The 25399-nt window shown below is 37.7% G+C and overlaps 1 protein-coding gene across 5 annotated transcripts in view; it reads left to right on the top strand.

The window, feature by feature from the left end:
- ASCC3 (activating signal cointegrator 1 complex subunit 3) overlaps window positions 1-25399 on the top strand; it is a 282651-nt gene that overhangs the window by 19966 nt on the left and 237286 nt on the right. For all 5 annotated transcript variants that reach the window (XM_083831844.1, XM_083831841.1, XM_083831842.1 and 2 more), the window contains exon 4: window positions 4203-4786. In XM_083831844.1, the coding sequence (XP_083687970.1) occupies window positions 4203-4786 (584 nt within the window). The remainder of the gene's footprint in view (window positions 1-4202; window positions 4787-25399) is intronic.

The following is a 25399-nucleotide window of genomic DNA, read 5'->3' as shown; positions in this document are numbered from 1 at the left end:
AGTCTATTATAGAAACATAATTTGTTACTATATGCAAAATATTTTATTTTGGTGAATCTGAGCTTCAAGTGCATTTCCCTTCAGGTGACTCATACAACTCTCCTGTAGTGGCTTTTGTTACTTAGCCAGTAAAATTGGTTGACATGCGGTTTATGAGAAGCTCGCCATGAGCTGGTAATATGCACTTGCAGCCCAGAAAGCCAACTGTATCCTGGGCCACATCAAAAGCAGTATGGCTAGCAGGGTGAGAGAGGTGATTCTCCCCTTCTGCTCTGCTCTCATGGGACCCCACATGGAGCACTGTGATCAGCTTGGGGGCCCCCAGCACAAAAAGGACATGGTCCTATTAGAACAAGTCTAGAGGGCCACAAGGATGATCGAGGTGCTGGAGCACTTCTCCTATGAAGAGAGGCTGAGAGATTTGGGGTTGTTCAGCCCGGAGAAGAGAGAGCTTCGGGGAGACCTTACACTGACCTTTCAGTACCTAAAGCGGGCCTACAGGAAAGCTGGGGAGGGACTCTTCATCAAAGAGTGTAGTGGTAGGACTAGAGGTAATGGTTTTAAACTGAAAGAGGGTAAATTTAGAGTAGACATTAGAAAGAAACTCTTCACTCAGAGGGTGGTGAGGCACTGGCACAGGTTGCCCAGAGAAGCTGTGGATGCCCCATCCCTGGAAGTGTTCAAGGCCAGGCTGGATGGGGCTTTGGGCAACCTGGTCTGGTGGGAGGTGTTCCTGCTCATGGTTGGGGGGTTGAAACTGGGTGGTCTTTAAGATCCCTTTCAACCCAAACCATTCTATGAATCTATGAAATCTATTACATGATTAGTTTACATATTTGTCTTCAATTTAGATACTATGGTATTTTTTTTGTAAGTAATGTAATCTACTACTCAGTGTGTGTGTTTGAGGAAATGCTGCTCATCTGGAAAATATTTCAAGATGCACATTGTATGTAAATGTGAGACTCAGGTGATGAAAACTGAGGTTTAAATAAGGATCTGGTTCAAGTACCAATCAGGCACAGCAAACTGTGTAAATCAGAGCTGCAGAGAGGTTTGGCAGTATCATTTTCCTTTAATCTGAATATTTATATCTATAACAAGCAACTTGCAATAAGGGGAGGAGATCTTCACAGTTGTTTTAAATATCCACTGGTTATAATTTAATCAAAGAGGTACTACAGTAAAACGTTGGCTAAGGTAGGGCTGACATATATAATGACCGTAAAGTTTGCAATAGAAAAGGTAAAACCTTAGGCAGTATAGCAAGTAGGGCAAAATATCTGATGGTGGAAAAAAGGTTATAAGCAAAATGAGTATCTGACATTCTTAGTTGTCAGTGTTATTCATGAAAATAATTCGGCAGACTTAATGTTTTCTGTATTAATGACAGAAACATGTATTTGCTGTATGATTTTTTTTATTTCCAGCTTGATGGAAGACCATTATTTTTCTGCAAGAACATTATTTTTTCCAAACTTTAATGGTAGGTACAGTGTGGTAGAGCAAATTTAAAGACCTTAAAAAAATAGCAGTGAGCTTTTGTGTGATGGAGTGGAAAGGACAAAACAAATGAAAACAAATGCATGATTATTTAATTTGACCAAATTAGAAAGAAACCATCAGCTTGGATGTTTCTTAATAAAAATACATAATGTTACGGTGACACAAGCCAGAAGAACAGAATACAGTGACTGAGGCACAAACTGAGCGGACAGTAATGTTCCCATCATTGTCATCAGAAATGTACTATTGGAAAAGTATTGTATGCTATTTTAGCTTAATTTGAAGGAAATAAATTCTCAGCCTAGTCTATGGATGCTGTAATATTGATTTACTTGATGGGGAAAACGTCAGTTACTGAAATGATGTGATTGGCAGAAAAGCAGAAAAGGAGAGAGTAGCATTCCTTGCCATCTTTGCTGGCTCATTATATTTGGAGAGGAGGGGGAATACTTTCCTGGGAGATGTTTCCACAAATAGAAGGCACTGGTAATTAAGAGTTAGCACCTAATAAACCTTAGAGACTTCTCTAGAGACTTTCAGTATTAGCACTCTTTTAGTTTAATACTTTCTACTTCTGTTGCAACACTAACAACATTTTGAATAACAATATGTATTTGCACATTAGAAGTATGAGTGTGGTTCATGCAGCCAAATTTAGGTCTGTAAATTGTCAGTCTTTTTCCTTTGATTCCTATGTAGTTAATGCTGAGATGTAGGCTGAACCACCTTTTTTCTCTGTTGAGATGTATTTACGCATATCTTGTGTGTGTACTTATCTTTATGTAGCTTATCTTCCATATCTAATTATCTAGGTATATATTTATCATGTAAATGCAGCCTGAAACATCTTCCGTGAACTTCTCAGCTTTTCAAAGTTCACCACAGATAAGTTCAAAAGAAATAGTGAATTTATATGTTAGGTTTCTAGTTACTCATCCTTGTTCCAGCTGCTTCAGCCTGGAGAAGAGGAGGCTCAGGGGTGACCTTATCGCACTCTATAGATACCTTAAAGGAGGCTGTAGCAAGGTGTGGGTTGGTCAGTTCTCCCACGTGCCTGGTGACAGGACGAGGGGGAATGGGCGAAAGTTGCGACAGGGGAGTTTTAGGTTGGATGTTAGGAAGTACTTCTTTACCGAAAGGGTTATTAAGCATTGGAACGGGCTGCCCAGGGAGGTGGTGGAGTCACCATCCCTGGAGGTCTTTAAGAGACGTTTAGATGTTGAGCTTAGTGATATGGTTTAGTGGAGGACTTGTTAGTGTTAGCTAAGAGGTTGGACTGGGTGATCTTGGAGGTCTCTTCCAACCTAGACAATTCTGTGATTCTGTGCTTCATGCTGCATTTCTTTTTTTTTTTTTTTTTTTTCCTGTTACCATGTGGGGGTAAAAAGCCATTGCTTTTGTTTAGGGTTGAGCCTAACTTACATTGAATCGAGTCATAATGTCAAAGTAGTTAATAATCTTCCAATTGAGTTCATAAGATTTACAGACAGAAAGGAGGGCCGTAGCAGAGCAAATGTATAGGACCATAACAGGATCGCAGAGGTATACAGAGGCAGGCACATGACAGTTTTGAATACTGAAAAGAAAATGGCCACATTTATTGTGTCAAAAGTGCCACTTCGTTTTGTTTTTTTTTTTAATAGATAATATTATTTCTTTTAAAATAAGTAGTTTGCTTTAAAAATTCTTTTGAATTAGCCATACTGGAGGTGTTATCACCACTGTTACCACTTGAATCATACCACTTTCTGTTGGAGTTCTGCCAATCAATCCTGATGTAACTGAAGAATTGAAAAGATACAGACATTCTGAATATATCAGTTTGTAATACATTAAGCTTTTAAGATGTTTTAAAAAATCATGAAATCTTCTAAGAAATTATATATATATATATATATATATATATTATACCTGCCTGACTTTTTAGAATGAATTTGTAAGGTTTACTAAAAGTTGCATGTTTTTCGTATATTGAAGTGGGGAAAGGAGAATAGGGGAGTAAAAGTATGCTGGCTGTCTTTGTTTATTTTATGCATGATGACTTTTTTCATTTTGTTTAGTAGTGACATTTTGGTTCATCATATGGTGTGTTTGCTTATGTTCTCATTAAGTACTTCTGAGAATGTGTAAGAAGTAAATTCATTTTTTTTCTCTAATCGTATAGTTGTTGATTTGCACAATACAATTTTCCGTAGGTAGCCTACAAATATAAATTCATGCATTTATTTATTATAACTTCTTTGGGCAATTTTTCTAACACCTGCATTCCTGCTTTTGGTACTACTGAATGCATTAATCCCTAGGTGAGTTCTGTATGTTTAGTCTGTTATGAATATTCAGATTAGGCAGCGTATAAACACTGATATAAAGTGGAGTTTTGTTACCTTTAAAACACTCATAAATATACTAGTGTGAATTTAAGATCTCAGGCATGTTTTTCCTTTTACTTGTAAAAATAAAAAAGCATGGGTAATCCTTAATACGAATTTCTAGTGAGTAGAACGATAATGAAGACAGATGCTTTATTATTGTATACCTTTTATAATTCAGTACCTTGCAACAATTGCTACTTGTTATGGTCTTCATTTCATATCTTTGTTGATGAGACGCAGCGAGAAGTTGAATACAGTTATGTTGTAGGTAATGAAAGAGAATTAGTTTGAAGTGTATAAAGTTACATTTGTTTTTGTTAACAGTTGGAGCTGAAAATGGACAAGAAGCAATTGAAAGTGGAGCTGTTTTTCTCTTTAAGACATTTCACAAGAAAGAATGTGTTGGTCATGATGAGACAAAGGCTATCAAGCAGATGTTTGGGCCATTTCCATCATCATCTGCTACTGCAGCTTGTAACGCCACATGTCGGATTGCTTCTCACTTCACTGAAGAACAGCTTACAGCCCTCATACAGATGGCTGAACAGCAAAATGGTGATAACAGAGTGCTCTTTGGTAAAAATATAGTGTTTTCATTTGACATGCATGATTTAGATCATTCTGAGGAGCTGCCTGTAAATGGTGAGGCTGATGCACAAAGAATTATAAGCTTAGATTACAAGAAATTTCTGAATAACCAGCTGGATCACTTGAAGAATTACTGTGATGAGAAATCTGATCTCAAGTCTTCAGAAAAAATAGATGATTCCTTTCTATGGTCTGAAGTTGGAAAGTACCTGAATGAATCTCAGGGGGCAACCCCTGGAGGACCAACAACAGAAGATCTCTGCTGTACTTTGTATGAGATGCTTGCTTCTGCCAAAAGTGGTGATGAACTTCAAAATGAGGTATGGTAGAGTATTAACCATACTGTATGTATTTGGGTGTTGCACAAATCCAAACTATTTCTTATTGGATTATGCCAACATACTTTACTGAAGTGTTATCTATGCTTTCTTTGTCTTAAGAAAAATTACACGGCAGCATCACCTCAATCCACTAGCCAGAAGATAGACACAGCATGGATTTTATGTGAATAGTCCAATTTTTCCCCATAACAGACAAGTTACTTTTTAGCCATTTGTTCACCTTTTCTGTACTTCCTTTTAAACGGTAGCTATTCAAAAGTGTGAGAACTTGCAAAGCCACACCAAAGGTAACTATACTGGGCAGGTTTCAGAGCCTTCCCATGGCTGGAAGGGAAAGGAAGTAAAAGGAAAGTTGGAGGACTGTGCAGGTGGTGCTACTTTAAAACTTTGTCATGTCACTAATTTTTTTATTTTTATTTTTTTAATAAGTAAATGGGGAGGGTTTATCACAAGAAGGGCAGAGAAAACTTGTGTAGATCGGAGGCTGAAGCTGGAGGATAAACATAATGGTAGAAAGGGGAAGACGATTAAAGACTAGCAAAGAGGCTTTGAAGCCATGTGCAAGAGAGATGAATGGAGGGGAATAGAGCACTGTGTTTGAATGAGGGTGGCAAAAAGCTCCTGCAATTTGCTAATCACTTCTGACAAATTTTCTATCTTAGTGGCTTTATGGGAGTTTGATTATGATAATATGAAAAAAATTGTGCGCTCTCAGTCAATGTACATGTATCTTTTTGAAGATTATTTAGCAGGGATTTAACTCCTTTTCTCTCTCTTTCTAGAGAGGGAAAAATAGGCTGAAATCTGTATCCTGTGTTGGATTTTTAAAGAATACTTAGTAATAAAAAGATAGAAATAACCAGAACAGGGAGAAAACCTGTTCCCCCACCCACCCTATATATCTCTGGAACCCTGAAGATATTTTTCTTTGTTGTGAGTGCAAACACTGCATGGTTAGCATGTTGCCTTTCTTTGCAACAACCTCATTAATTCATTGTTCATTGCATGATTTGGAGGTGGCGGGTGTGAGGGGACATAAGCCTAAATCGAAACATCATCTTTTATTAAAAGCTAGCTGACATTTGTGTTGTGCTGTCTGTTAGAGCAGTCATGACTTGAAAGTTTCTTCTGGGCTTTAGATTTTGCCTTCATTTAGAGTTTTTTGTTTTGTTTTTATTATATCAATTTTACTGGTGGCAGCATTATGAGCAGATGGTGCTCTTAAACCTGAAGATAACCCGTTTCTAGAACTAGGTCATACATTTGCCATATGAGATGGTATAACAAGTATGTGTTTGTGCATACTGAAAATCTTACATTAGCATGTGCGTGGCACCCCAATTAAAGTCTCTAAGCTCTATGAAATTCTTTTCGTTATAAGCCAAGAAAAAAAAGCTATTCATATGAAAGGCTAACTATTTGTAAATTAAAATCCAGATCTGTAAAATACACTTGCATATTTTAAAACAGTTTTGTTGTCTGTTCTTCTGTTTAGGAAGATAGCACATAGCCTGCTTATCACTAAAAAAGAAAAGAATGTGCTGGTGGTGAGAATATTGGGGAGGCATGAAATCATAGAATGGCTTGGCTTGGAAGGGACCTTAAATCTGGTTCCAACCCCCTGCCATGGGCAAGGATGCCACAAGTTGACTTGAATCAGTTGACTTGAGGAGTCAGTTCCTCAAAGACCATTTCATTTGATCTTCAAGCAAAGTTTATTAAGATTCCAGATCACATTAAGAATATGAGTATTTTAAGATCATTTCAGGGGTAACATACTGTTTTTTTGTAGTGTGTGGATAGACACACGTTTATGTGTAGTTTTATATCTACTTAATGAACTCTACGAGTAGTTGGAATGATCTTCCTTCTCCAGCAGTGTGTAGCTTGTATTTAAAGTGATTGGCAAAGTAAAAAAAATACCTTGTTCTTTGTTTTTATGTTTAAGAACATTCCACACTTCCTTTGGGACAGTTTGTTTATCCGAAACATCAATGGTGACTATTAATTAGAGGAAAATTGATTCTTATGCTTGGAGTGATATGGAAGTTGTAACACTTTCCAAGCATTTAGGACACTTGCTTTTCATTGGGGATGCAGTCTTGTAAAACTAAATGACAGCTACTGGAGTGTGCTTTTCTCCTTATACGTCATATTCTGTTGATGAGTACGAAATGGTAATGATGCGGTAACAAGACCATTATTTAAAAACTGGAAGAAAGGGATCATGACAAACTATAGAGCTTAACCTAATAACCATCACTTTTATTTTATTTTTTTAATTAAAAGTTAGCATTGAGTGCATTCCTCAATTGTTTTTGTCAGTTTCTACTACAGGGCACTTTCAGAATGAAGACTGGGGGCATCTGAGAGCAGTTCAGCAACTTTGCTCCTGACCCTTCCAGGATAACTTGGAAGAAGCTTGAGTAGTTTGGTGCCTCTGTGGTTACACTGCTTATTTTCAGAGGCTGTTTCTCTTTTTCCTATGGACTCTTGTCATAATTTATCTACAAAATATCTCTGAATGTTATTTTGGAGATATCTATCTCTTTTTTTAACTCTGCACAGGTGCATTATCCCTTTATGGTAAGAAAACAGGGAGAAATACCGTATGGAGATGAAATAACTAGAGAAAGAAGGCCTCAGTGGAATCAAGATAAAGATCTAGTTTATACTGCATAGAATATGAAAAATTGTCCAATTTATTCATCTCAGGATAAGGAAAGAACTTTGCCCAAATCAAATTAAGGAACACTGATGTCATTCAGTGTATTAGATTACAGAGTTTCCCAGACAAAATAACGTTAAACGCACTACAAATGACTAGAAGAACACTGGGCTATGACAGGAAACAGCAGAACTATAATACACAAGAAAATTGCAAATAGTCATTTGTTTATTATGTGAACAGTACATATGTTTACTTCTCTGTATATAAGGTACTTTTTTTTGCCTATAAAGTAAGACACACAAATTTTATTGCTTAGACTTCTTTTGTCTGCTTTATACTTGTGCCTATGCCTGGCTCTCTGCATTAAAAGGCAGCATATGCAAGTACTTCAGCTACTGTACCCAGGCCTTCCATCAGTTAAATATAATCCCGTTGTATTGCAGACTCTTACAGGGGAAATAAATGTTTCTCTTCATGTAATTTCTAAGAATAACTAATTTTTTATCATTCCTCCAGAAAGAGTGAGAGTTGGCTTCTGCCTTGTCACAAACACCTGAGAGTATTCAGGTGGTGAAACTGCAGTAAGAGACCAAAGTGTGGTGATGGGGAGTTTGGAGGTGCTCATGCTTTCTTTCAAGGTTCAAAAGCATTCACCTCAAAGCAAAGTAGACCTGAAGTCAGGAAAGTACAGGGCATGGAATATAGATTTTATATCATCAAAAGTAGTCAAGAGTTGGACAGGACCTCTTCCTATATGGGGATGAACCTTCCCCCCATATAGAACCATCCATTAATATAGTCATCATCAGAGCCAGGAAGTTATAGCTTTATTATTAAAACCCAGTATTTTTATGCTCATGTCAGAATGGAAGTTAATAGATTATTTTGCTGTTTCATTAAATCTGGGGTGTTGTGTTTCTTTTATCTTCCAATGTAATATTTCTGCTTTTCTGAATGCTTGATGTAGCAATAGGGTTTTAGACAGCTTTCCCCATGCTCCTCTGTGCAGAGCTCTGTTGTCTCTCAGACTTTTTCCTGTAACATTTCTTTAGCTGCCTTTGCACTAATGGCAATATGTTGTTTTTTTTTCTTTTTCTGCTTGAGTTCCTCTGTGTTGTTTCTTTTGCACTATCCTAATCCCATCATGAGTGTCTGCCAATATGCTTTGTTGGTCTAAACTGTAAATGTTCTTGGGATCAAGAGCAAGGGGAACTTAACTAATTTGTTAATTCAACCAACTGGCAGGAAGCTCCTCTGTGTCTGTCAGCAGCCTTTCTGAAAGAGAAGAAGAGTGAAGGAAAGCAAACTTTCACAGAATCTGGAGGGGACTTCGCCTTTCAGTGATACAGTACCTTAAATGAAGGAAGACTCTCATTAATCAAAGAATGTGGAAAACTTTGTCCCAACCTCTCCCCTCCAGACTGTTTCAGAATCTTGTTGCACAGATGTTTAAAATGAACCCTTATTATCTGCTGTCTAGCTTTATTAAAGGCTGTTTTTATGATAACATTTTCTGTGCTACAGTTGTTCTTTTTGAAGAAACACTTTAAAAATTACTCCCGAAAAACTCTTTTTTCCAAACGATGCTACTATGCCTTTTCAACGTTGCTTTTCCTTTCATTTACCCTTCAGGCAGTTCCTTGCCAACTTTTCATTTGTGTATTAGTGCTTGTCTCCATGAATTTAATAAGTCCCCCTGTAGAATGTTGCAGTTTTTTACATTAAGTCCAGATGTGACACAACTGGTATTTATTCATCTTATAAGTTAATTAATTGTTAGACCAGCTGATGTATCTCTAGTAAGCCCATGCTACATTTAAACTGTTTTTGATATACCTGCTCTCTGATTTTTTTCCATTAAACTCCTTTTAACTTTTTTCAAGTCATATATATGTATTTTATTCACAGTGTTATTACACTTGTAGATGTGTGCTTCCTGACCTACAATTTGATGTGTCAGTTTTTGAAGATTTATGAAAGATTGTCTTGCACTCAGGCTGCAAGAACATGGAACTTTTTGGTTTCTAGCTTTGATATGATCACTTTTATATCTGTATTCCTTTCTCTTCTATCCAAAATCAAATATTCTTCTATAACCAGAGATGAATTGTAATTCATTGATTTTAATTGAAATTTACGAAGTACAAGGTTGGTAATTAAGACCTGGAAGGTAATAATAGGGAGTCAAAATTTGTCTCTCAAAAGAGAAATCTGTGCTATGGTAAGGGACCCAGTTAGTGAAGTCACCTGGTCTGTGGAGTTCAGAATGGTAAGCAGGCCCAGATACTTTTCAAGCAAACGACGCTAAAGTTGTTCTCTGTGGTAATATGAGCCTATAAATAAAAGAAACATAGCAGGAGATAATACGGCTTTTTTCTTCTTCTCTGTAATAATCTTTTAAGGTGTCTTTACAGTCTACCCAGTTAAATCTAGTATAGCATCACCACCAGAAGGAAATATCCACCATTTCCCATAAGTAGGAGATTTGTATGTAAAACTATTACTAAATGATGATTGCTGTTAAGTAAGGAAATAAAAAGGTATTCACAACTGTAGGTTATAGTGTCTTTACTTGAGTTACACAAACTTGGATTTAAATGTGTTTGTCCCCTCCTGCTTTTCAAAGGCAGTGCTTAGGGAAAATCTAATTGTATTACTTCTCCAATGCTATTCTTGATACTAGGAAATAAGTTGTATTTCTAAAACTGTGTATACTTCAGCCTGCTGTGATCAGTCTTTTTAAAATTTCTTCATGTCTAAATGAAAATACGATAGATTTGGCAAAAGACACAGTAACTTTGCACTTTGCAGCTTGCGAATCACAGGGCATGCTGTCCACGGTAAACCATGACTGGTCAGTGTAGCTAATTCTGGTCAGAATGGAAGCTATAGAGCTCAGTAGTCAACAGATTATTTTTTTTTTCCGTAGGAGCCCTTTAGTTTCAGCTGTTTGTTGTTTTTTGGCCCCCTCCTGAGCACCTCAAACTATAAAAAGATGCATTTATTTTTTTTTTAGCAGAGAAGGCCTGTGGTTGATTTGTTGTTTGTTTGTTTTAATATTGACTGCTAAATTAATTTCAGATATGCATATTCTATAAACTAGTTGGTTGAGAAATGAGGTGAGTCCTCTTAAAGTTCCCTGGATAATCGTCATTACTGTGTTTACTGGAAAAACTGCCTCAGAGTGCTGCAAGTAAGGAACATTCTGTGAGGCTGGCTAAATTTCACCTTCAGCTATCATGATGAACTTTCAGAATCAGAAAGCCCCACAGTTCTTGGGTTACTATCACTTCCTTTACCTGATGCTGCCCCCTCTTATTTGAACAAAGCTTCCTTCCTTCCCCCTCCCAAGTTGGGAGGCTTTTTTTCCTGATGGATTTATTGCATTAAAGTCATAAAAATTAAGTGCAAATTCTTTCTTATGCCAGTATGTTCTTTTTTAAGTTTAGATACTTCTTGTTTTGTAGCAGGTTCCTCCGTAGTAGAATCTCGTAAAAATAAGTGGAATGAGCCATTGAAGTACTTAAATTTTAACCTTATGAGGAATTTAATGAATTATTGTGTGTAGGAAATAAATAGTCCTTGTGTTTCAAGTATTCTCGATTATGCTGTAAAGTGACCTTGATTTCAGATGTGTTAAATTGGTCTCCTAAAATTAAGTATCTATAAATTATGGATGTTTGTTATTCAGGGAAATCATTCATTTCGTTTCCTTCAATAAGCAGGAATCTGTAATGGTCATTTTTCTCTTAAGAGAAAATGAATACAGTCTTAATTTATATGACCAAATTTCTAATATCCTTTAAAAGCCTAACATTACTTATATGAACATGTCAATTTTTTTCAATGTGCAAGCTAAGACAGATGTAACAATTTGAAAGTACATTGAAATACAGTTCAACGAGAGTGTATTTAAGAGTTTATAATGCAAACTAGCTACAAAAGGAATTTTGAATTCCTGCAGACTACAGACACTTATTCACTCCTTTGCTTAAGTGAATGGAAGTGTATATACAGCTTCGCACATGATCATGTTACTTCAGAGTAAGACTAAGCCGTTGTATAGATTTTTATTTCCTACCAGTGATTTAGTGTGCTTTTTGTCAGTAGCCCACGCTGCAGATACTGTTCTCTGTATTTGCTGATTTCTTGCTCATTCTGAAACACTTGCTTTCAAGGGTAGTCAGAATTTTAGTGTTAAATTTTATATATAAAAACCATATGTTCTGGCTGTTAGTATCAGGGGGAAAAAAAGTGACCTGAGAAAGACTCAACTCTTATTTCTAAACCTGAATTCAGATTAATAATTCTCAGGTCTGTACTGCGAGTGCTCCCTGAGCAGTATGAATATGTAATTCATGTTAAGAGCTCTGAACATTTCACAGCTCATGGTATAATAACGACTGTGAAAAATGCCTTGGCATTTCATTTGTTGCAGACTGGTGTGACACTTAGGTGCTGGCTTTGAGATTCCACTTCTGACATACCGTGCAGGCTCCAAGAGAGATGCTTTAGAGAAAAAGGCTGCGTTAGCCACGTGCAGCACAATCTGCTCACACTCAGTCCTTGGTTGATGCTTTTGGTTGGCTCGGGGCACAAGTGGAGCTGGTTTGCATGCGCTCCCTTGGTTACAAACTGGTATCGGTGCACTCGTGAGTGCTTCAGTGCTCCCAGAAGCTTCTCCATTCCCTGTCAAAGCCACAGTTTGGCTTTTCTGTGTAAGCTGCCTCTCTTCTCTTCTGGCTTAGGACTCCCCCCCGGCAGCTCTCCTCACTTGTCCCAGGCAGAGCCGAAGGTGCTCTGAGAGTTCAGCTCGTGGCTGCTGTTCTCCCAGGTACGCTCCGTGTCAAAAGGAGGCTGGGCAGAACTTGGGGCTGGTGAAAATAGTTTTAGTAAGCAGCCTGTAGAAAATGTAGGGGAAAACACTTTTTGAAACACAATGCATAGCATAATGCGCTAAGGCGTAAGTAAGCAGCACAGCTTGTTAGTGGATGGTGATGTTGTTATATGAACTAGGAGCTGTAGTCGGTGGTGAGGTGGCTGATTAGGCTGTCCAAAGTGGAGGAAACAGGAGAGGTGAATGTGTTTTGAAAACTGATTTAGGCTTTAAAGTGATGAACGCTAATCATTCAAGATGTGTAATTGCAAAGACAAAACCTCTAGAATAAAATCCTAGCACCATTAAAATAAGTTGGACGTTTGTCCTCTGTTTTGAAACAGTTTTGATTTTACTACTTGTGTTAGTCTGTACCTATGATTTTAACTTAATCTACAGAGTAGATTTCTGAACTGTGTATATAGCTGATATTTTACATGCACAGCCAGCAAAGTAACACCAGTAGAAAATTAGGATTGCATTTGTGTTTGCCGTTGCATTTTTATGAGACTTTCCCACAGAGGAATTGGATATCTGGGTGTAGACTCAGTGGTTCAGTCTGTACTGATTTTAACTATTAACACTATAAAACTCACTGGATCAAACTAAAGTAGTCTTGTGCAACTGATGCAGCAGGTGTAACAATAAATACATAAAACATTTAACAAAAATGAAGAGGGTAGTGCTACTACATCATTTTTGTTCAAGATGCAAAGGAGATTATGATTTCTTTGTTGTAAAAGCTTGGAATAAACAGCTTGTTCTAGATGGAGCAGTTGTATACATTAATTTTTATAAGCTATCATTTATTACTTTAGTTACTTACAGGAGACAAAAGATGTTGTGAAACAGCTTTCAGGAGTGTGTGTGTATATAAACACACACATATATAGTGTGTATATTTATAAACACACCTTTAGTACTATCTTGTATTACTCCTCAAAGTTTATTGAAGTCCTGAGCTTGTGGAGATTAGGTTTATGGAGACTACCTGTAGAAATGGCAAATAAAAATCATGGTACGTTATTTTGTTATGTGGAAGTCATTATTAACTCTTTTGTTATTAATGTTAATTTTAAGTTTATTTAAGAACAAAACTGTGGCAGTTAGCTGCTTGATGGGATTTGCAGGAGGATTTTTGGAATAAGGAGTCTCCTGACTCTTCTCATTTGAAGTACCTGAAATAAACATTTAAATATCCTGCCCCTATTGGAAAATGTTTTATTGGCTGACCATATTTCAAAGACGTCAACACCTGTATGTTTATACCCCATTGTAAAGACATTCATTGTAAGCACTGCCAGATATTTTCAGTGTCACAACGACATTTCATTTTTGATCTTAGGTGGAGAATGTGTTAATATAGAGAGCCTGTTGGTAGGGAAAGCGGTTTGAGCAGATGACTTCAACATTGCTATGTATAGAAGGTGCTAAAAAATAATTGGAAAAGGGTTGACAGGAGGTGAATCACATAGAAGGTAGCATGTGAAATAAAGTATGAAAAACTGAGGAAACGAAATATGAAAAAATAATTGTCAGACTGACTTGATGCAAAGTACCAATAGTACAAACATATTTAGTGTGGGAGTAACGCATCAATGGACTGTGGCTTGCAGGAAAAGGCACTCAGAGGGAGGGGACAGCAAAAGACTGGCAGCATAATGCAAATGTTTTGTAAATACTGGTTGTTCTTATTAGTGAGGAAATAACTCACCAAGAGTTTTGGTTAGCTTTGAGATTCTAACAATTCTTCCATCACTATCACAGCTTTTGCAATAGCTCAGTAATTTTCTTTATTAACAAATGAGCATCAGCTCTCAGAACTATTGCACAGAGCAATTGTATATGCCTTGTGAGGCACTCTTCAAATCCCAAACTGTAAAGTTTGATTATATTCTCAGTTAGTATTATGACCTGTTTGGTGTTTAAAAATCGTTGTGTTAATGCACTGGCTTTCTAAATACTGCACAGTTTCCAGACACTGTAAATTTTCTGCTCAGTTTGGACATGGGAATTCAGTTACCTATGAGGACATCAAGCAAAGACTGAGAATCAGGAGTTGATTATTATTTCAATAAATATTCAATACTAATTTTTATGGAGGGGCATAGCTCGACTCCCAGTACTGTTTACTAATGGAAATTGACCGGTTGCATATTGGTACTAGTTTTTCATTGTTATTGAATCATTCACCTCTTAATTTAGTAGTGTTTTTTTTGTTTTGTTTTGTTTTGTTTCTCCAATATCGAGCAAATCTAAGTGATGGTTAAAATGTTATCTAAAAGCTGCATAAGGTATTTCAGATGTTATAGATAGTTTACTTATGGTGACAGAAGGCCATACTTACCTGACTTCCAGAGATTCATCTTTTGCTCCTGGAGACTTAATCAACCAGCCTTAATAGTGATTTTTACTAATCTAATAGTGATCATAAAGTTAACTATTCCTTTAGGATCCTATCTAGGGTTCTTGTGTGAGTGTTTACAACTGGTTATGAATCCCAAGCTTTTGTATCACAGTCAAGAAGTTTGTTAGAAAACATAGAAGAGTAATATCTAGTAATTTTTCCTAGTCCCTTTGTACTTGGGACATTGTAAAGAACAGGAATTAATCATAGACCGAATAGTTTTTTTTAACAGCTCAGATTCCTACTGCTTTCTCTTATTTCATTATGTCCCCACAGAATTTACTCAGATCTCCTCTTTCATCTTTGGAGAAGGTAAACGACTTTTGCCAGGGAACTTACTGAGGACAATCTGAATTTCTTTTGTCACTGTAGTACTTTCATGTAAATGTTTAATAAAAATTAATTTGTTAGGTTTGTTTCTTAAAAACTATCACACAAAATTTTACAATAGAAATATGTTCACATCGTAGAAAATAATCAAAATTCTTGCTTTCTTAGAAATTTTCTTAGTTAAAATCAATAAACAAAAGTGATAGTTCTGTCATGAATCACAGAATCATACAGAATTTTAGGGGTTGGAAGGGACCTCAAGAGATCATTGGGTCCAACCCCTCTGCGAAAGCAGGTTCCCTAGAGCAGGCTGCCCAGGTAGGCGTCCAGACGGGCCTCGAATATCTCCAGAGAAGGAGACTCCACAACCTCCCTGGGCAGCCTGTTCCAGTGCTCCGTCACCCTCACTGTGAAGAAGTTCTTTCGCATGTTGGTGTGGAACTTCCTGTGCTCCATTTTGTGGCCATTGCCCCTTGTCCTGTCCCCGCAGACCACTGAAAAGAGGTTGGCCAAATCCCTCTGTCTCCCACACTTAAGGTATTTGTAAATATTGAGAAAAGAAGACTGAGAGGGGATTTTATCAAGGCTGAACAGACCCGGGTCTCTCAGCTTTTCCTCACAGGGAAGATGCTCCAGGCCCCATATCATCTTTGTGGCCCTCTGCTGGACTCTTTCCAGGAGATCCATGTCTTTTTTGTACTGGGGAGCCCAGAACTGGACACAGTATTCCATGTGAGGCCTGACCAGGGCAATTTCAAGACAGCAGTTGAAAATGCTGATCTTTAACATCCATTTTGACTTAACAGCTAATTTGAATGTTCATTGATATTTATAAACAACACCACATGAAAACCTTGGATACGATACTATGTTGTAGTAACTTAATCTGCATTTTCCTTAATGAATCATGAAGCTATAGCATTATCTTTTAATTTTGTCTGTGCATGTACTCTTGCATCCAAGATATTTTCGAGTCAGAGCAATGTGTCTTGTAAAACATATTTGCTTTTAAGCATCAGAGTGGCTTTTCGTTTTGTTCAGTAAAAGGACATTCTAGCCCTAACAAATTAACATATCACAAAGCTTATTCCCTGTTACCTAGTTCATAGAGAGCAGTACCCATTATGGGAAAGTACAGATATATATGGATCATCCCTGTGGTGTTTCATCTTTATCTTATCGTCAAAGCTTCTAACTTGGTATGACTCTGGCTTTTCAAGCTCAAAATCTTCTCTTTGTAATTTTATTAAAATTACTAAGAATTTTATACTCAGACAATACAAAGCTTGGGTCTCATTATTCTTGACCATAAAGCTTATCTGTGCACCTTTCAAATAGAGAAAATAATCTAGTTATTTTTGATACAGTTTTCTCCTTTTCCAGTTTTGGCCTTCTTTTTGAAATTGGAGTCTGTAGTACACAGATCCGTTGATGTCCAAGGAGTGTTGAAACACCAAGGATGATAGAAGACTTTGAATTTTTATCAAAACAGAGCCATGCTGTTTCCCTTCATAAGAAAGCAAATTGAATGGAGTTGAGTGCTGGTTTTTGAGGACAGGACTTAAGATATGATGAAAGAGCCACAGTGAGAGCCAAGAGATGCTAGGGTTCATCCTGGTGCTAAGAGCTGGTTGATCTCCTTCCTGTCAGTAACTTTTCCTCTTTCCTGTCAACTCCTTTACTTCAGTTTTGTACTGAGAGAGAGCTTGTATCTTTGGGTGGCATAAGGCTTGATCTATTCATGGTAACTTTTGAATCAGCTTAAATATATCATTAAACTTAATGAGATTTTTTTTTCTAGAACAAGACAGTCTGTGATTGATAGAGCCCCTTTCCCTTCCCTCTGAGAAGTTCTTTTCAAATCCAAATGGAGACATAAGGAACCACGAGATCAACAAGATGCGACCAGATGGCACCTGAAAGATTAAGGCTGACTAAATTAACTAAACACAAAATCACATCCTTCCGAATCATTTTAAGTTGGGGGTTGGGGGGGAGACAAACCCAAACTCATAGCTGCTTAAGTCATAAAATTCAGAAATCTGGGTTTCCTGTCGTTCTTGATATTCCAGGCTTTCAATTTCCCCATGTCTACTGCAGTGGGAGTGTGGGGCTTTGCTGGTGGAAGGAGATGGTGCTGGTGCTTGCTGCTGGATTCACTGGGGTGTGTGGACGCCACTGTGCTCACCCTGCAGCCATTTTGGGGTCAGAGCAGAAGGTGAAAAGGGACTGATTTGGATCTATCTCCTTACCAGCCACTTAATATATCTGTCCCTTTGTCAAACTTGGAAGTTACCAGAGAGGCTCAAAATTTGTTTAGTAGTTCACTTATGTGTAGGTGCACAGTGATTTTGTAGGACTTGTTTCCATGCAAATCTAGGCTAAAAATTCATCTTTCCTTAGCTGAAACCTTTTTCTTCTTTCTTGCATGCACCCCCAAAAATCCAAAAGGCTATGTTTCAGGCAAAAACTTGCCTTCTTTGGCTTCTTGCCCACTTGGGTGCATAGTAAGCCCTGGTGCTGGGCAGCAGAGGCTGGGGCTAGCCAACACCAGCGGCCTTCCACAGCGCTGCCCCAAGGAAACTTGCTGTGCCTGGCAAGCTTTCATGGACAATCCTAAAATGTGGACTTTGCTATCTTAATTGAGAGAGAACTAGATTTCAGGATTAGAGTTGCTTGTTACTCTTCGTCATTCACCTCTGTTAAGGAACAGAGTAAGGTGCTTGGCTTTCTGGTGTTTTCTTGTACGTTGTTGCTGCACATTGGAGTAGCAGAAGTGTTGGACTGCTGACGGACAGTTCTGTGCTCGGTGAAGCTGTTCTGAAATCATAGAATCATAGAATATCCCGAGTTCGAAGGGACCCATAAGGATCACTGAGTCCAACTCCTGGCACCACACAGGTCTACCCAGAAATTAAGGCCATGTGACTAAGTGCGAAGTCCAAACGCTTCTTAAACTCCGACAGGCTTGGTGCCGTGTCTGCTTCCCTGGGGACTACTTCCCTGGGGATACTGGAAATTGTTGGGTTTTGGAATGGTTTTCCTCTACCAATATCAGCAGGTTCTTCTTTTGTAGACAAGATTTCCATTCCAACTGTGGCCATTTTGTAAGTAACTTAAATCCCGAGCACTAGAAAAAAAATTGTTTTGGATGGTTGATTCTAATACAGACGCTTCTATTAATGCAGCTTTCTGTGAGTTAAAGTCAGGATTTCTTATTTCTTACCCAATTCAATTGTTCTCAATACAGAACGAAAAAGGCATCTGCTGTCTCCTTTTAAAGTTATGCTGTCTTTAGACATTTTTTCCTTCCTCTGGGACAATTTGGATTTGTATTACTGCAGTAGTGATGCAGGCATCTGTGTAGTATCTTTACAAATAATCATTCAGTAATTCCAAGTGGGCCTATAGCTTTTGCAGGGATGGCACCTGCTCCCTGTGCTTAGAGAAGTGGCAAGTGAAGCAATTAGCTAATTTTAGGATATTTTTTTTTCAAAATTCATAAACAGCTGATCCCAGAATACTTCTGAAGATAAATACTAGTTTAAGGAATCCTATAACAGTAAATTTTTTCTACACTTAAATTAGTCTTCAGGGCTTGCTTTTTAAAAGGCATGTTAGTAGTCCGCTGTTTGTAGCTGGGTTTGACATATTTCTAATTGCCTGAGTCTTTAGGCTAAATGAGCTGGTGGAAATACCCGTGTCGTTCCGTGTTTCAAATTTTCAAAATTAGTGCATCTGTTTAAGTTCCTAATTAGTCAATGTTAAACACCGATAGCGGTAGTAATCTCCCTACTCTATTTACTTTCTCTTAAAAATGTTATGTAAATTTGCTTAGGTGCTTTGTGGTGTTGCTTTTGTCAAGTGTAGTCAGCAGTTTTAGACGCACAAGGAGCTGGAGAAGGCTTTCCATCAAATATGTTAGAATTATGCTGTGACAAATTATAATCTTTTTTGATGTAAGAACACTAAGGTGATATCTATAATAAAAACTATCAGGAAACTAAGTAGGTAAGATTGTTTTAGGCCTATTTAGCCATATTGACATATACTATCAATCTGATAATGTGTTTTTTTTATTTTTTTTATGATAAAAATAATTACCTTTCTTTTTCCCCTGTAACTGATCAGTTTCAGTGTTTTAGCTTTAGACTTGAGTTTGATTTAAAAGAAATCTCATACTCTTAATGCCTGGTACCTGTAGGCTGTGAAATTAATTTTCATGTTTTAATATTCGTTTTAGAATTCTTCTTTCATGCATTTCTACAAGTGTATAGTTGAAGTGAAATTGCATCATGTTCTGTGGAAAAAGAAATACAGAAATAGAGAGCCAGCTTGCTGAGGAGAGGCACTACTACGAAAAAATAATTGGCTCTACCTTTATTTATGCTTTGAACTTGTACTGCTGGACTAAAAATGTTTCCCATGCTCAAGACCGAATTTCCATCAGTTCTTGTTGCTCTGCAAATGTACTAACTAGAAAAGTAACTGAAGGTTAAGTGTTGTGTGAGAATTTGTTATGAAACTATTATATTTTTGCAGATCTCTCACAAAGACCGTGTTATATGAAAAGCTTCCCATCAGCTTCTTACTCAGCCTTGTTCTATCTCTTAAGTAACAAAAACTTTCACCTTTCTTTTAAGGGAATTCCTAGAATTTTGCTGCTGCTTTTTTTTTGTAGTTTCTAACTTTTTATTCACTTTATTTTGATTGCCCTCTGAAGGTGAAATCCAAAAATTCCAAGCTGACTCCTTTCATGGAGAGACATTTAAGACCTCTCTGATGACAAGTAGTAAATTTTTGTTCATCCTCATGAAGCTGGCACTTAATTGCTTGAGGCTGTCTGAGGACGAGGTGCTTGTTGTCCTGTGAGCATGCCTGCCCATAGGCTTGTTGTTCTGTCATATTCAATCCCAGTGATGCCTGGTATTGCAGTTTAAGAACCTTGTAGTTGAAGAAATGTGTTCTGTATGCAAGTAGTCTGTCAGCAACTCATCTTCAGAGGGCTGGAAGTGCCCATCCACAGTTCACCTTTGAGGCAGACTCTGCAAGTCTCCCAGGTAGAAAGGCTTGCTAGGAATGGAAGATAACTTCTATGTAGGTGGAATTAACGTGCTGGGCTGTGTATTCTAAAATGAACTCTTAGTTTACTTTATCCAGACAGCCTTAGCAATAGGACTATATTCCAAGAAATATGTTATGTTTTCTCTATTATTTTTGAGGTAAAGAATTTATTTCAGTTACTCAGTAGCTCACTTGAGTACTACTCGACAGAAGGAACTTGAGACCATGCTATTGAGAGGATTTTTGCAAGGCTGAAAAATGTGAAGTAAAATCATTTGGATACAAGCCACAAAGAGCAGGCATAGCAATTAGTTGCGTAGGTGGTGCTGTGTAACCTTGGCCAGCTGTTAGGCTCTAAAGGTAGGAGCAGCGCTGCTTGGCCAAATTGTGTTCTATTTCATTTAGTGCCGCAAAACCATGTAGTGTTGAGGCTCAAGGAGGGCACAAGGACCATTCCTAGTCTGTTTGCATTTGAAGAACAAAATATTTTCTGAGACGTTTAGGATTTGTCCCCACTTCACAGAAGATGCAGCAATCAAGAAAATGCTCTTGTGTGGGAGATAGTTTTATGTAAGAGTGATGTTCACAGTTCTCTACCTCATATTTAAGTTCAAGGTAAGGAGATGATTATTCTAAGGCCCTTTCTAAATTGTGCCTTGTGAAATTGCAAAGTGAATATTAACTATTGTAATATTCCAAGTAACATCTTATTGGAGTCCTGAACTGTGAGTTCAACAGCAAGGCTGTACTTTTTATGGCTGAGCCTGACTGGAAGATGTTTCCTATGCTGTGCATCTCATTGGAGTTCAGCTTCGTGCTTTTTCCATGCTCTGGCTGATAGACTGCTGTCTGTCTGCCGGACTGCTGTCTCCGTCTCCTTGCCTTTTCCGTATAACTAGCATATATTGAGTAGAAATTATTAGTATGGGGACCTTGTCTCACCATTCTAATACAGTGTGACACATCTTGTCCTTTGGTTCCTAGATTTATTACTTATCACACTTTCTTCCAGATATTAAGGCTATGCACATAAAATGAAATTTAAAAATCATTCAGACAAATGTGAGTGACCATATATCACACTCATTTGTGTCTTTATGGTCACTGAGTAGTAGCTGAAGTCATGTGGGACCTTTGTTATTGAAGACATTCAGGGCTGTCTTTTGGGCACAATCTGTTACTGCTTCAAGGAACGTAACAGTTTGGCTGCTTTTCAAGAAACTGCCGATTGACACACAGCCTCTCCAACTGTTGCCTGCTGTCTAGTTTATCTCCTAATATCTTAATAAAAAGGTAGCTAAGAACATTCTCTAAATTCCTTTGCCTGCCCTCAGGCTCTTGGATATTGACATTTCAGGCCAGAATAATATATGTAATAATGTATATAATCTGGCCTGCCAGCACCTACGCTGACAATAGAATCATACCATTTTATGTCACTTCTGTCAGAACCATCCTAGTTTTTGCTAACAAACTTACACAGATGTTTTACAGGTGTTTGTTTTTTTTTTTTTTCTTCTATCAGGCTGAGTTACTATGGTCGGAGTTACTATGGTTGGAGATGATACATACACACTTTTTTTTTGAACTTGCAGTGTTGCACATTGTTTAATCTTTTGCCATCAGCCATGTTAAACTATTAACAGCATTCAGGTTACAGGCTTAAGTGCCAGAAACATGTGTCCGCTATTCAAAACTGCAGCATCTTTATTTCTGTTGTCCCCTTCGTGGAATGAACACTTTGGATAAGTAGTAGAAGTGAATATATTAGAAGTAAGAATGATGCTAGGAAAGAGCTGGAAATGTTTCAGAGAACTTGCTTTTACTTCGGTAATTTCTCCATTAAAAGCTACTACTGTGCTGTCACCAACGTGGTCCCCAGCTTTACTGCCCTTCTAAGATTAATTGCTTCTAGTTGGCCTTTGAATGCTAGAAATTTCATCCTGTGGACTACTACAGTGGATATGACCCTGCTGACTCCTGGGTTTGATTAACTGAAAGCATTTCCTTTGGAATGAAACGTAATAATTAGCTTCTGAAGCTACATAAATTGCTAGGTGTGGATCACAATTTCTCAATTTGCCTTTTATTCTCCACCCTTACTCTAGAATCAAAACATTGCATCCAAAATTCTTTTCTCAATAGTAATCTCTCTTTAGAGGCAAGCAACAGATTTCAAGAGGAATATTCAGCTTTTTCAGTTGGTCTGCAACTTGTTTTTTCCTTTCTTCAGGATAAAATTTAAGTTCAGTACTATGAATGATTTTATCAGCAAGAATAAAATAAGCCTGTTGTATGGGAGAGACTTCACAGCATTTATTTTCTGAAATATTAAAATTCACTGTAAACACTTATCTTGCTCCTGTATGCCTGAGCACGAAGATGTTCTGGGCAGAGCATAAGGAAGCAACAGTTATGTATGAAAGGATCCCGATTTGGTGAATACGTGTTTCTTGGACTTCAAAACAAGCTAATAAAAACTGTAAAAGCTTAGTCTCTGTAGTTTGTTGAGAGTATCTCCCGGCATTGAAGAGCTGGAAAGCTGGGAGGTAGCAAGCCTCCTTGAGAAAGGAAGAGAGAGGAGAAAATGTCAGGGCTCAAGCATGTGTTGAGTCTCTCCTAGCTCTGCAGGCTGCAGTCAGTCGTGAAAATAATCTGTCTGTTTGCTGTCCTGTTCCTTGTGACAGTGACAGAGCGGGTGCTTTTAGTTTCTCCTTTGTGCTACAAAAGGATTAATTTTACAACTGGAGTGGGGTAAGTGTTATTGTATCAGACAGACATCAATTTTGGAAGGGGGAAGGGGATTAAGGAAAAGCTTGTGGTTGGAATCACTTGTGTTCTTTTTCTTTCCATTAAGTTCTAGCAGTTATTTTTTTTAATTAAGATGTCTAGAAACCAGTGAGTTATGAAAAGTTAAGTCTAATTTGATTATTTTTAACATTTTCAGCTCTTTGTCTTTTTAGACCTCTAAGTAAGGTACCTGTCTCCTGCTATCTTTGGTGGCTGATCACATAGCAGCTGGTAGTTTACAGCTAAGCAGAAAATATTCATTTTTAATTTCGGATCACAGAATGTGAGTTTTTTTTTGTGCTGGAGACCACAGAGGAAAAAACAGTATTCAGCTTATATGTGGTAATGTTCATTATGTTAAAAAAAAAAAAGAAGTCATAAATACAAATATTGCTGCTATATTGTGTGTTGAAAGGACCATATGCTGAGAGCATGGATGAGTGAACGTGGGAAGGCCTGGAGAACAAGAGTAATGATCCTTTATTTAAGTACTACAAATGGAATGAATAAGAAGTGTTTTTGCTGTAAAATTAGATTGTATCAGGAATTAAATATTGCTAAGTAACATTATTGAGAAAAGATAACAAAATGCTGTGAATAAATGTGTTAATGAAATGCGGAAAGGAGAATGTGTTAGTAGCAATGCTTTTCTTGGAAATTATATAGGTTTTATGGTTTAAAAGAAACTGTGGGGAAGTTTTTATTTTCTATAGTGAATATTAGGAATTTCTGTGCAGCTTATGCTAGGTATTTGTCCAGAGGATCAATGTAGTTGGTCAGGGGTAGGTGCTTTATCACTTTGAGAGGCTTAACAGTAGATAGGATTCACAGCTTTCTTAAGCTTTCCATTTTACAGAAATTGTTGCTTTATTTTTCTTTGGCTGCTACTTGTGGTGGTTGATTCTGTATGGACTTATTCAGCACGGTTGCAGGGCAGTCACCCTGAATAGCATCATGAGGAAGGCCGACCTGTGTGTTAGAAAATGCTGCAGCCTCCTGTGAAAAGTACTACGCTTGTATTTTGTAAATCAACATTGCAAAGCAACTATTGTAAGTGCTCACTTCAGCACTATGCCCCCAGCTGAACGGCCAGACTTAAGACTGAACTGCAGTGCTTGGGACTGTGTTAGCATTCAGTAAGTACTGGAGGTGTTGTGGATTTTGCTCTTTAACAGCCTCTTCAGCCATTCCAATCTTTGTCAATAATTTCAATTTATACCATCAAAAGATAAAATTACTGTCAAAAAGAAGTGTTCTGGCAGAAGAAGGCCACTTTGTTTCTCGATCAGTTGCTTTCTGTGCTGTGGGGCTTCTTTACTCCTACTAGATAGAAGCCAGTTTTCAATCAACACAATCCTAATTTTCTCTTTCCCGCTCTCTGATTTATATAGTCAATCTGTTGCTGTGAAGTGTAAGTGCTTTCCAGTGTAAGATTGATAGCAGCAGTGAGGTGGTTACTTTGTACAAACTTTGACAACTCTTTCTCTTTTGAATATGATAAACTGTATGTTTTTTAAAGCTCATATTTACTCTTTAGACTTCGATCAGAGTTATCTGAGTAGTGTGACTATTAAAAAGGAAGGCAAATTTTGAGCTTTGTCTGAAGATGCCAGACTGCATTCTCTTGATTGAAGTTGGATCCCAAGAAGGAGTGGTGTTTTCTCTCCAGCTCATAAATCAGTTTTCTTAAGTTACCTTAGGGTCTGGTTGCTGTTTAGATCATTAACGGTGTCTATCATCACGGAAGTTCAGGTTGTTTTTTAATTAGTGTATTGCTTTAGGAATTAGGTTTAAAGATTCCAGAAAACATCAAAAGTGTTTCTGAAATGGTAGAAAGCCTTGTGAATGGACCCTTATATGTTCTTGAAAGCCTAAGCATATGAGAAGATAAAGAACTGCACTTTGAAAAGATGGGATTCTGGATAAATCTGTTGATGAATAAAATATAGGTTTTACAGAGAAGTCTTCAAGGTGTTTTTTTTTCTGCTCTTTGCCATCTTTTTCTGCCAGTGTCACCATTTCTGCCATCCGTGGTAGATGGTGACAGGTCTTGCAGTTTAACTTATTCTCAATTTTCTGGCACTTACGTTTATGTCTTGGTTTGTCTCTCAATGGTTGTTTTCCACCTGTGATCTCTGGCAGCCTTACAGTGGGTTTGGGAGACAACTTGTCGGTGAGAAGAGGTCATTGTTGCTGGTCTTCTGTACTGTTTCACTTCTCTGTCTTGAACAATGAGCTCACTCCGTGTTAGCTGTTTAAAATGTTCTCATAGCCGCCTCCTTTTTCAGACAGCAGCATGGTTACTTGGATTCTGCACGCAGTTCTCAAACTGCTAGTAGCAAATTAATACTATGCTCTGTCCATGAATCAAGAAGGCAAAACGGAGTGACTCACACTGCATGAGCCTGTTGTGTGTAATACCATACATTTGGTTCTCTTTGGCAGGCTGTCTGG

The sequence above is a fragment of the Anser anser genome, assembly GCF_964211835.1.
Source record: "Anser anser genome assembly, chromosome: 3".
Classification (NCBI taxonomy): Eukaryota; Metazoa; Chordata; class Aves; order Anseriformes; family Anatidae; genus Anser; species Anser anser.
This window is presented reverse-complemented; position numbering and strand designations above follow the sequence as displayed.